At 41.1% G+C, this 12,892-nt stretch overlaps 1 protein-coding gene across 1 annotated transcript in view; it reads left to right on the forward strand.

The window, feature by feature from the left end:
- Positions 1 to 979: 979 nt before the first annotated feature.
- LOC140253837 (E3 SUMO-protein ligase RanBP2-like) overlaps positions 980 to 12,892 on the forward strand; it is a 29,318-nt gene continuing 17,405 nt past the window's right edge. Inside the window, exons 1-16 of the mRNA XM_072339826.1 lie at positions 980 to 1,253; positions 3,391 to 3,458; positions 3,948 to 4,059; positions 4,694 to 4,846; positions 5,470 to 5,700; positions 6,404 to 6,549; positions 7,257 to 7,449; positions 7,963 to 8,053; positions 8,802 to 9,011; positions 10,035 to 10,213; positions 10,314 to 10,489; positions 10,794 to 10,917; positions 11,275 to 11,436; positions 11,816 to 11,953; positions 12,041 to 12,187; positions 12,681 to 12,860. Coding sequence (XP_072195927.1) covers positions 1,179 to 1,253; positions 3,391 to 3,458; positions 3,948 to 4,059; positions 4,694 to 4,846; positions 5,470 to 5,700; positions 6,404 to 6,549; positions 7,257 to 7,449; positions 7,963 to 8,053; positions 8,802 to 9,011; positions 10,035 to 10,213; positions 10,314 to 10,489; positions 10,794 to 10,917; positions 11,275 to 11,436; positions 11,816 to 11,953; positions 12,041 to 12,187; positions 12,681 to 12,860 — 2,385 coding nt within the window. The 5' untranslated portion in view covers positions 980 to 1,178. The remainder of the gene's footprint in view (positions 1,254 to 3,390; positions 3,459 to 3,947; positions 4,060 to 4,693; positions 4,847 to 5,469; positions 5,701 to 6,403; positions 6,550 to 7,256; positions 7,450 to 7,962; positions 8,054 to 8,801; positions 9,012 to 10,034; positions 10,214 to 10,313; positions 10,490 to 10,793; positions 10,918 to 11,274; positions 11,437 to 11,815; positions 11,954 to 12,040; positions 12,188 to 12,680; positions 12,861 to 12,892) is intronic.

Below are 12,892 nucleotides of genomic sequence, written 5' to 3' on the forward strand. Positions count from 1 at the left end.
TAAATTGTAATTCAGTTCAAGTGTGTTTGTTTTGTTTTTATTCGTTTTGCTTTTCCACATTACGCTGACCATACACACAGCCTTACTGCTAAGAGAGCTGGGAACAGTCTCTAACTTGAGGCTGCAGAGCAAGCTCTGCCTCACAGGGTTACATCCATGCCTCACTGGCATTATGTAGCCATCAGTCTCCCCAGGGCACTGTGGCAGTCCTGGGGCCCTAACACATAATGCTTTTTACTGTTTTTTCAAGTTCTTGATGGTGAGCCCTGTGCAGTAGCAGCAAGGCTGTGGTTTCTATAGCATTAACACAAGTGTGTGTTTCAGACCCCACAAATACTGAGGGTGTCTTGAGGCTTCCAAGCCTGCTGCATCCCATAACGATTTCAGAAGGAAGGGACTGTCAGACCAGGTAGTCTAAACATCTGCTCTAGGCAAACGTGATTTTCAAAGCTGCATCAATATTGAAAGTTTTGGCAAAAACTTGCCAAGTTTTCAGCATCTCCAAGGAAGACATGATTTCACAGGCCTCTGTGGGCAGTATGTTCCAGTGTATAATGACCTTCTTGGTGAAGTTTATTTCTGTATTCTTCTCGTTTCCCCAGTGGAAGGTTGCTCAGATTCACACAGCTCACTCAGCAGCTGTCTTTGGAGTAAACTATCATTGAAGTAATAACCGTGGTTACTGTCATCAAGAGCATTAACTAAGAGCAAAACAGAGCCAGGGAGTGAGCTAGCAATTAGGCAGCCTGGACAATTACAGGTTTGTTGTTGGAGCTCACTTCCTGGCCTCCCAGTACTATAAATATTTCACATAGATGTACATGCTTTGAGGGTGATTGTATTACAAGAAAGACACTGAGACCCTGGAGTGTGTGAAGGAAGCTACGAGAAGCAGCCGCTACAACGCTTTGAAAACGAGCGGCCCAACGTTCCACAACTCAACTTCCCGCCGTCCGGCCTTCAAAACGCGCATGCGTACGTCCGGCGCGTGCGCCGCCCCACCCCGAGCAGTGACGTCTTGCGTCGCCGCGGTCGGCAGCGGAGGGCGTTGCGCCGTTTGCGGAGCGGGAACTTGCGTAACGCAGGAGTGTCAGCCTTCCGCCGCTTCCTCTTTCTCCTGGCAAGGCCCAGCGCGGTCACTGACGACGAGTGCCGGCCGAACGGCCTGGCTCGGCGCCATGATACGGCGTACGAAGCCCGAGGTGGAGAGATACGTCGCCTCCGTACAGGCCGCCGCCTCCTCTCCTAGAGAGGTGAGTGTTGAGGGCCGGCACCGCCGGCGGTGCTCTCGCGGCCTCCCCTGGGCCGCGGTAAGGTCTGCTGCCCGCCCGCCCCGTCCCTCCGCTCGTCCCGCGGGTGCCGGGCCTGAGGGGCGGCCGCGGGCTTTGCTGGTGCCCGGGATGGCCGGCGAGGGCCGGCGGGCCTGCGTGCGCGGGAAAGGCGTGGGGCTGCCCCGCCGGGCGGCGCTTTGCGGCCTTATCCCGCGGGGGAGGGGGGTCGTGGTGTTCCCGCTCCCGGGAGCGGTGGTGAGTCAGAGCTTAGTCAGGGGCTCGTGGAGTCGGGTGGGTGGGGAGCCGAAGCCGAGGGAAGCTGCTGGGAGGGTGGGTGGGCGCGGAGTTGCCTCCTTGGAAACGTGGTTTGCCACAGCTGCGCGCCTCTTATAACTGGTGAGCACTGGATAGCTATCGAAGGAGCCCAGCAGAGTGGCGAAGTACGGATCGCTCCTGTTCTGTGGGAGTAGTTCCCGTGTTTTCAGCCTTCCCTTTCTTGAGGAACCAAGGAGCCAAAATAAGAAACGCGTGTTCGTAAGCTTTTGGTTTTCTTTGGTGTGCTGTGTGGTTGTTTTTCCTGCCCCTCTGACAGCATTGTGAAACGTCAGTAATAATTGAGGGAGAGGAGGGGAGAAACAGCTTTGCTCCTGTGCATTAGTAAGTAGGCAGACAGGTGATGCCCTGATATCTGGATGATGGTGTGCAGGTCATAGTGAGCCGACTGATGCAGTTCATATGGGCAGTTTAATCTGGAAAGGTCCCACTCTGCTGTTCCAAATTGATTTTATTGCAGACATGGAATACTGAGCAGTGTGTTGTACAGTGTGAATGCACACCGCGATGCAGCAGGGCCCTTATGGGAGCGTAAGGCCTGTGTGCCTCCTCATTTTGACCTTCTCCAACATCAGTGGAGTTGACCTGTCACTTTGTCCAGTTGACTTTGATGTTTAGGCTACACAGTATTGACTGTATCACTGCCAAATTCGGAGATAGTCTTCAGCAGTGTTGGTATTCCTGTGGGGCTCAGCAAAAAAATATTCCCTCTCCTTTTGCTGTGCTTGAGGCCAACTGCTGTGAGTTTTCAGTGAGGCTTATGCCTGGCTGTATAGTGCAGTCAATGATGGAAGTAGTTTTTGGTTTTCTCGTTGTGTTGGTTTTGGAGAGGAGGGTTGTACAAGGCTGCAAGTTTTATTTTGAGGTTTCTTTCCAACCTCGTTTACAAGATGTCAAGCATGATTCCGGTCTGATGCATGTCGGTGTATCCATGTTTTACTTCACAATGCGGACTGAAAAGTAGGAGACCTGCATTCTTTGGAATTCAGCTGTAGAAATTTTCAGGAATAGCTTGAGGGTGAGAAGAGGACTGGAGGCTAAATTGAAGTGTATTTAGATTGTAGTTCCAGTGTTCCCGATTCTCAAACAGAATCTACTTTAGGAGTGATACTTGGAGCCCAGATTTTAGATTTCTGTCACTTTGTTCAGTTTTTGCTCATGACTTCCTAGTTCTTTAGCTCATTCACAAGGGTAAAAAAGAATGTATTTCTTCTCTGCTGTAATTCAGTTCTGATGTTATCAGTCCAAGTTGACTTGAACTTGAGCACTCTGTGTGTAAAAGGTGAAACACACCTCTCCAAAGGCATTGACTGAAGGGTAGAACAAGGAAATAAAAGTGAAGATTAAAAAAAACCAATAGGGAAAACAGAGGGCAGGGCAGGCAAGAGATGAAGGTGACAGAAGCATGAACAGGAGAAGCTGGCATTTATTTTCTTGTGTAATGTGGATATATTACAGGAAAAAAACGCTTCAATGTAGACGACCCCGTTCTTTTTCTCTCTTTAGTCAGAAGTGTTTATGAAATGTAACAAGTGTAAAGCTTGCTTTGCCAGTAACTTCAATTTTGCTTTGGTAGCCTTTGCCAGTTATTGGGAAAAAGACGTTATTTTCTTAATCCAGTATCTTTGAAAAACAAATCCCTGAATACAAGGAGTGAACTGGAGCTGATAACTATGAAGAAACTTTTAGAAGCAATATGCATCCCTGAGAAGAAGAGCCTCCCTATTCAATTACTTCAGAAGTGCTGTATATCTAAAATGTACCTGTCATATTTTCTTTCCTTCAGAGATCGTTGAAAGGATTCCTTTTTGCTAAGCTGTATTTTGAAATAAAAGAATATGAACTTGCTAAAAGGTAATAAATGTTATGTATGTTGTTCTGTTCTTTAACGTGTAATAGAAAAGCTGAATGAAGTAGAGTGGAGAAATCAAGGTTGTTATCATGCTGTTTTAAGATCGCAGTAAATGGAAGAATTTGGTGCCACTTAAATCCTCCTAAAACAGCAACTTAAAGATGGGTACTTACGTGGTGCTGTAAAAACCCATATGGTTGGAATGTCTTTTATGCCACTGTATTATGTCCTTCTTACAGTTCCTGTGAACTGCTGCTTTATTTCCTAAAGGAACTTTATTTCCTAAAGTACTTGCAGGCAAATATGTAGCATCTGTACCTGTAGAAATAATGTTCCTTACTTAAAGGTCTGGATCAAGCACTTAGAACTAAATATGGCTTGGTGTACTGTATGGCAGATTAAATTCCCACATTAGCTGCAGGGTGTGGGGGGACTTGTATTACTGAGAAATACTGATCCTTCTGTTTTCTTTTCTTCTGTTTACCCTGTAGATATATTTCTATTTATCTCAGTGTCCAAGAGAGAGATCCCAAAGCTCACAGGTTTCTGGGACAGATCTATGAAGCTCAGGATAACATAGAAAAAGCTTTTGGGTGTTACAAGGTAAGCACTTCACTCACCTCCCTGATGTTTTGCTTTATTCCTTCATAAATGGACTTGGTCTTTGTGCTGCCTGCTCTGATATTCTTCTTCCTGCTGTTCTTTGGACTAAGAATCTGTAACCCCTGTACAATTTGTGTTTGTTTGTTTGTTTCCTCAGAGGTAGAGGGAACAGGACAAGCGTATAAATGCAAAATTCACAGTCAACATTTCATTATTCAGGCTTTGGGGAGGGAGAGGATATGCACAAAAGTCTCGTTCCCAGCACAGTGTAGTACTGCCGGTCTTTGTGACTCAATTCTGTTTTTCAGAAATCTCTGTATTAGGTTAAACTAGAGATCCTCCCAGTCCAGCTGTCTGAGTAGAGCAGCAGCTGGTGGTAGAGGCAGAGGAGTTGGTTTTGGCATTATTTCTCTTGCAGTGTTCATTATGCCAGCAGTTGTCTGGGTGTTATAAACCAATGTCGGCCTTCCAAAAGGGAGGCTTTTCTTAAAGTGAGAAAGTGTTTATTGATAGTTCTAATTTGATTTGCTGGCTCTGTTTAGTGGGGGACATATTATCTTTCTTGTTCTGTATGGACTGCAAGATCAAGTTACTAGTAACCTTTTTTCTTGTGTGTGTGCATGGGGAAAACTAGCGTTCTGTTGAGCTGAATCCCATCCAGAAAGACCTTGTACTGAAGATTGCAGAGTTGCTATGCAATAACGACATCACTGATGGAAGAGCCAAGTACTGGGTTGAGAAAGCTGCCAGGCTTTTCCCTGGGAATCCTACTGCTTACAGATTGAAGGTAAATTCTAACTTCTAACCTCTGTTCCGTGCCTAAAAGCAACTTTAGTTTCTTTAAGTGATGGGAAAGCCATCACTTAATAGTATCCAAGAGGTCAAGATGATATAGGTTAAGTATTGCCTCTGTGACGTGACTACCCTGCTTTCTAGGTTTTTCTTATTTGAGTTAAAAACTGTAGAACATAGGAGATGCTGTGATTCCCAAACACTGTGTAAATGCTTTCAGTCATACGGTCTCACTTTTGTACAGGCTTTAGTTTCCTGTAGCACAACAGCAATGATATTGAAGTCTTGAAGCTTGTGCTTTGGGTTTTTTTGTGTGGTGTTTGTGTGTGTTTTTTGTGTGTTTTTAGTTTTTAGACAAGCTGTTCTGTATCAAGTTGTGCTGTCTTTGAGCCGAATGGTTTGACAGTCTTAACTCAGCATCTACAAGGTGCAAACTCCAAAGTTGTTTTTTTTTTCTCACTTGTAAAGTACTTGTCAAACTCTCTGTAGCACCCAACAGCTTTTTAGAGTAGTTTGGGTAATGTAGTCTGTAGTGGCGGTGAGAAAACAGGTAATGTAGTTGCTGAAGAGGCTCTCATGGAAAATGAAATTTCAACACGTTGCCTTCCTATTTGATAGGAGCAGTTACTGGAGCATAAAGGTGAAGATGGATGGAATCAGCTCTTTGATATGATTCAAACAGAACTCTATGCGAGACCAGACGATATCTACCTTAACATCAGACTGGTTGCTCTCTACCGTTCAAATAATAGATTAAGAGATGCTGTGCTTCATTGTCAGGAGGCGGAGAAAAAAATACCTTTAGACTCAAGCTTGGAATGGTGCTCATGTGTCATAAAGACATTGGAGGTACTTAGTCATATTTTGATCTGTCATAATCTTCCATAACCTTGAAACTGATGTTGTTCTCTGAGTATGGTTACAGTGGAAGCTAATTCTCAAGTGACTTAACTCCTTCAAATGTAATGTCTGCTGAAACCAATTATTTACTTGGGTGTAGAGCAAACAAAGGTGATGACAGAGCCTTTATTTGAGAAATAGGTGCTGTAGGAAAAGCTATTAAAGAGAAATTAACTCACAACTCTCAGTAACCGTTTGGAAAAAGGGGCAAACTGAGGAATGCAGCCTTCTCCTGTTCGTAATCTTGTGCCACAGGAGAAAGGCAGGGGAGGGGGAACCCACACAGACTCAGACTGCAGACACACTCCCAGAAGCATCACTGGGACAAAGGGTGGCTGTAACCCACCCCCCTGCTCCATGCACTTACATGCTGACGTGTTGGTTCAGCCTGTGACCTTGGAGTTCCACTACACTTGGGATTTTCTTAAAACTTACAGAGTTGTGTAGTTTTTAGCTTCAATACAAAGTTAGGTACAGTAGCTCTGTCAGGGAGGGAATTGTTCAGACAAATAGTTCTTGGAACTTTGCTGCTGAAGAATATGTTAAGTGTCTTACCTGGGAAACTGGATTATGTAGCAGTGTGTTCTGGAGAAGCTCTTGCCTTCATAGAAGGATGATAGTTCCTTATTCTCTGATGAACTTTTTTATTTAGGAATACCTTGAATCAGCACGAGACTTGGAGTCTGATAAAAATAATTGGAGAGCTATCAAGAAGGATCATCTGCTGGCTTATTCTAGCTTGGTTAAAATGACGCTTGCTTCTAGAGATGTTCGAGAATGCAGAGAGGCACTTGAAAGGTATTGTTTTAACTTTTCAGTATTATAAAAAAAGAAATTGAATATTCTTTCTGGGGTACAGAACTTCTAGCAGGCATCATTTTCACTGAGCAGTCATTTTGTGAATGGGAGGGGGGGTTCCTCTGTACTAACTACGAAGAAAAAATCTCCTAAGCTTGATCCCCAAGCTATGAGCCTCAGTGAAGGCTCAGTGATACTCTGTGCCAGTTATCTTCTTTCACTTCAGCATGAGAATATTGTTCTTTACATTTCTCAGACACTTGTGGATGAGCTTTGTCCTGGTCAAGTTAATACAACATACTAAAATAACTAAGATTGTTAGGTGTAACGTATAAGTGGGAGATAGGAAGCCACCTGCACTGTTCTTGTGGGAAAACTGATAGGACCAGCTAATCCAGCTGACTTCAAGGTATGTTGTCTGTGCCACAGCTGGAGTAGTACAAAACAATGTTTGTAGCCAATTAATTGAAGATCTGTGTTCCTTTCATACTGAGTTTTATTGATTTCACTTCAATAAACAGAGTTCAGAGCTCTGGGAGCTTGAGACCATTGTCCTGCTCCCTTGTGCAATTCAGGGTTAAGCTATAGAAATGGCAGTAACAGTTGAATGATGAAGTTACTTCATTCACAGCTAAATAACACTGACCTGAAGCACGCGATAGATTGTACCATGACTTTGCTGAATATTACTCTTTTCTATATTCTAGTTTTGATCACGTGCTTCACTCTGTGAAGCCGTATGTGAATGGACCTGATGAGCTGTCTCGTACCTTCCTTGAAATGAAAGGACACTTCTACATGCATGCTGGAACTTTCCTGCTGAAAATGGCCCAGAACAATGAGGCACAATGGAGAGATGCATGTGAACTCGCAGCGTTGTGTTATTTGAAAAGTTTCTATGTAAGTCAATGTTCAGTTCGTGCCTCTAGTTACTGCTGTACACACACTGCACGCCTGTACTCCCAAAATTATCTTCTGTTTTTAAGGCTTCCTCCTCACCACATCTTATTCTTTCTCAGTTCTTTAGATTTCATCTGGTTTGAAGAAAATATCAACTGTTTCACTTGTCAGACATAAAGTTAACCCTTAAAGGCTGATGAGTGTATTTCCTAAAGGCTGTTGCCTTTTCTGCAGTACAGCTAACATAACTAATATTGAGATTATTGGTATGGGTGGGAGGGGGATGACTTGAGTAGCTCTCACGTACTTATTGCATAGACAGCAGAGCTTGATCAATCTTGAATCTTTGCTTAGTGAAACAAAATCTGTTTTTCGATTTTGAACATCTGCTTGTATTCAAGCATTACTTTCTCTTGTGTGCTCTGAAAGCTATTTGCAGTTGTTACAATGACTCGCCTTGTGTCTTTTTCAGGGAAGAAAGAAGCTGTAACCATTCTTTTCTTTCTTTGTCAGATTCCTAAACCAAAGTCGAAGCTAATAAAAGGAGATCCTACTGGACAAGATATGCTGGAAATGTTGGCCTGTGACCGAAAAAGCCAGTCTGGTAATAAAAATTAGTCATTATAAGTGTTCCGCAGTTCTGTTTTAATCTTATGTATAGCTAATTTCAGAGTTAATGGCTTGTTAAAGAACACATTTGGTGTCTTGGAATATGCTATAAAACTTTCTGGTTTTTGGCTGCATATGAAATGCAAAACAGCAGTTTGATCTTGACATGTAATGGGCTTTTTCTTTTTATCTGCATGACATTTAAGATAGAATTTAACTTTTAATGAATCCTAGTCTGCTGGTTTATGCCTACTAATATACTATTTGTAAGCACTGCTAGTCCCACATGTAGAAGAAAATATTGCTTTTCTCCTGTCATTTTTAGTTCCCTTCTTTGTTCCAACAGGCTTGCTGCTTTTTATTTTAGTAAAGCTTTGGCAGTCTTTTTTCAGTCCACGCTTTTTTATGGGCTCTAGGTGAAAACAACGAGAACGCCAGGCATCAGGTTGAATTGTTCCTGAACAGATGAGACTGACAGCTACTTATTTTGAAGGCGATTGCAGTTCCCTTATAATAAAAATATGTAATTCTGGAGAACTGGATTTAAAAATGCCTTGAGACTGCTGTCAGCCCATATGCTAAAATACTGACTTAATTATAGGGAGGGTGTAACTTATGATATTTACAAATTTCTAAGGGGAAATCTTGATTCCCAGTCTAAAGTAGCAAGAATGATTAATTGCATCAAATATTGTTGTCCTTGATTAAGTTGAGTGTTCTTATATGAAATTACATTTTTCTAGGTCATATGCTGTTGAACTTAAGCCATGGCAAGGAAGACTTCTTGAAAGAGATTGTGGAATCTTTCGCAAACAAAAGCGGCTTATTTACATTGTTTGAAAGCCTCTTTGGGAGTGGAGCTTGTAGAGAGAGATCTTTCCTCGGCACAGATGATATGGGAGATGTCAGTACACAAGCACCAGTGCAAGGAGAACTTAGTAAATACGATATTGGTAAGAGAGGTTGCTTAAACTCAACATAATCATTACTCTGTATTAGAGGTTCTACAGATGCTTCATTTGGAACAAAAGACAAGTGTCTGTAATAGCTGCTCATCATTGCTCTTATCAGAGAGTGATTTGCAAGAAGTTTCGCTTTCAGCTGTAGCTGAGAGGCAGTGTCATCATGCCAGGTTCTGAAAATTTTTTCACATATTTCCTGCTTCCACACCGTTGTCTTATGGTCTGTTCTGATTCATTTCCAGTTGAAGCTGGTTTAGCTTTTTGTGTTTGTACTCTAGTAAGTGCTAATATGAAAGCACATACTTATTTATGTGTAAGCTGTGAATACATGTTGCAAGCATAAAAATGAAATAATTCCAGGATGAGTTGTGAACTAATGAGATCTTTCCATTTTTTAAACTTAACTTGATGATGAAGGCTGGCTTTGAAGTTGAGTGTAGCAAGAGTAGGGTACTAGTAGCCTTCTGCTTAGATGTTAGTTGTCAAAAACATGTAGACTGTTCAATCTAAAACTACCGATCAGGGTGCAAAGCAATATGGCTTATGGCCCTTTTTCTTCTTAAGTATATGTGTATTTTATATATACAATGAAAGTTTATGCAACTGTGGCCTCTCTGAAGAAGTCTGTTCATAATGTTTTAAAATATGTAATACAATATTTAAAAAAATATTTTGTGCTAAAGTTTTTCTTCTGTTGGAGAAGTATGATGTTATCTGTTTTTTGCTTTAGGAAGGTGTGCATTTCTATGAAATAGATATTGTTTCAGATGTTATTTGTATAATATAATAAAAACAGGTGCAGAAATCACTTGAAGAATGCTACATCTTGCTTGAAAACTCTTAGTTCCAGCTTGTCAGACAGAGGCAAACAGGTGGGAGAAGGTTGCTAGAGAAGTCCTTTGATGGGAGAAGTATTCAGAGCTCCTTCTTTTGTAGTGAAACCCATCTTTCAGATACAGGTCTTCTTAAGCAGGAAGCGGATCCTAGCTTCTTACAACTTCTTTTTTTTAATAGGTGCTGTTCGAATGCACTGTGGTAGTCTCCAGCACCTTGTTTGGCTTGGCTTGCAGTGGAATTCTATGTCAGTGTTATTCCCACTGCGGAAATTATTGAAACAACTTTTTCACTTGCCCCAAGAGACATCAAGACTTGAAACAGATGCTCCTGAATCCATTTGCCTGTTGGACCTTGAAGTAAGTAAACTTTCCAAGCTGTTAAATGCATTTAAATGCAGGGTTTTTGGTTTTTTTTTGGTACCTAATGCCATCTGTTTGTTTATCTTTACAAAAACAGGTTTTTTTACTCGGGATGGTGTTCACTAGCAACTTACAATTGCAAGAGAAGTTTAATACTCACTATGGTACACATCAGCCTCCTTTCTTACCATTGCTGCTGTGCAAACAGTACTATACTGAGAAGCAAAGAGCCTGGTGGGATGCTGTTCGTACTCTTATGCAGAAAAAAACAACGTAAGGCTTCTTCAGTTTGGAAATACTTGAACAAAACTTCTAGGTGGCTTCTGAATTGTTTCCCGTAGATTGTGTAAAACCAATTCCTTTGGTTTGACATACTTTGAGTGTTAAAGGTTTGTTGCTGTAAGGATGTGACATGCTTAAGAATTTTGTAAAAACGGGCTTTACATTTCTAATACTGCATTTGTAAAGAATAGCCGGTTTAGGACTAAAACAGCTTGTTATATGCATCAAACAAATGACATGTGAATAGATGGAAAAGAGGGAATAGTAATCGAGGAATATTTCTTCTGATATTCAGACCAGACTCTGCAACAAAACTGAAGCTTCTCGTACAGCATGGATTAAGTACTCTGCGAGCCCTGGAGAAACACGGCCTTCAGCCTGCCTTAATTATACACTGGGCAAGAAGCCTGCAAAAAACAGTAAGTTAAGATTATTTGCAGCTAAGTACCATCTTTTTTTCTATAATTTTGCAACAGACTAAATAAAATCAGATGAGAATTTAGTATTGAGACCTGCTGCTAATTTTAACAGGATGACTAGAGTAACTAACTTATCTGACAAGTACTCTCTAGCTCACTACTTTCTTAACAGCACAGGTAAAAGTAATATTCTTTTCTTTCTGTGTGTTACTTTCTGTAGCACTATAGAAAGATCTCCTGAAATATATTGCAGCTGTCAGGGAAAAATTCTTGAAATTTCATCAGAGAAGAGAAAGTATGAATAACATTTTCTTTGAGTTTTCTGTGATAGTTTGATTTTTTTCTCTTCTTCAACAGGGCATTAGCCTTAACTCCTTCTATGACCAGAAAGAATACATTGGAAGAAGTGTCTACTACTGGAAGAAAATTTTGCCTAGTTTGAAAACTATCAAAAAGCACAAAAGTATCCCTGAACCTACTGATCCTCTCTTCAAACATTTCCATAGTATGGATATTCAGGTACAGATTGATTATTCAGAGATGAGAATAAGAGGGATTGTATATCACAAGCTTATGTATGAATTGTTCGGGTTTTTTTGTGTTGTTGTTTTTTTTTTGTTGTTGTTATTGTACAACTGAATGGTGTTAATGCAGTAAGACTGCTAATGCTGAGATTCGGTGGTATCTTTCTGCTGAACTTTTCTTAGTTTTGAAACTATCTGACTGGAAGACACTGAACTCTGTTAGTACCAGCTTTCTTGAAAAGCTGTTCTTTAATATAGGAGAACAAGTAATATCATTAACCTCCTCCTATCTGATTACTTACTAGATGTTTACAGTCGCTGACTGTTCCAGGTATACATATATATGTTACATATGACTTTTGTTTTGGTTGCAGGTCTTTCAGGTTGCAGACTATGAAGAAGAGGCACATATAGCTTTTGCAATGTTGGATGCGGTTGAAGGCAAAACTGATGATGCTTTATTAGCATTTGAAGCTATTAAGAATGTGGTTTCATACTGGAATCTTGCCATTGTAAGTTTGTAAATTGCATTACCTCAAAATGCTTTTCTTTTACTTGTGTTCTGACCAATTCTTATCAACCGATATATTGTTGCTTAGCTTTGCCAAAGAAAGGCAGAGGAGATTGAGAATGATGATATGTTGCCAGAAGAGCAAGAAGAACACAAAACCTATCTTCTTAAAAGAAAACATTACCTGATGAAAATCATTGATGAAAGCTCCTCTGATCCATCAGTAGCTGACAAAGTAAGTAATTCCTGCTTAACAGCTTGTTTTGAGAGGAGGAGTGGCTGCAAAATGAAACAATTTGTTTTCAAGTCAGACTTTTTAAAACAGACTTTGCTTTGTGGCAAGTCAAACTTACTGTTTTCCCTCAAGACACATAACTGGCTTTACACCATTAAGATGATGTAACCTGGGGAGCTTCTGTGAAGGTATCAGATTATGAAATGTTTTTGACTCTCTGTAGGTGACAGCTTTTGTGTAAACAAATGGCTTTTGCTCACTGTCTTCTTAGTGAGGTTGATAGTTTCCAAGTAGAATTAATGCCTGTGTGAATTATCCTCTTACATGAATTTTAACAGATGTAGGACTTTCCTGGGGGTAAAAAGAGCAACAAAAAAACTCCTAAAATTTCTGTAAGGAAAGCCTTGTGAACTATTCAGCCATACATCAGAACACAGTCTCTTGCTCTGAGGAAGAGTCACTATCATGACTTGCATTTCAAATAAATTTCTAGTTGCCAGTATCCATTGAAACTGTGACGGAAATGCTGAATGCAGTGATCCAGGAGCTTGGAGAGAATGAGGAAGAGGAAAGTCTTGCCTCCGGAAATATCTCACAAGCTGCAGATCTGGAAGTAAAACATCCAGTTCCATCACCTAAAAAGTTATCTTTCTCACCAACTAATGCCTACAAGGTATGTTAGCCAGTTACTCTTTTAGGGAAGTG

Source organism: Excalfactoria chinensis, chromosome 1, assembly GCF_039878825.1.
Source record: "Excalfactoria chinensis isolate bCotChi1 chromosome 1, bCotChi1.hap2, whole genome shotgun sequence".
Classification (NCBI taxonomy): domain Eukaryota; kingdom Metazoa; phylum Chordata; class Aves; order Galliformes; family Phasianidae; genus Excalfactoria; species Excalfactoria chinensis.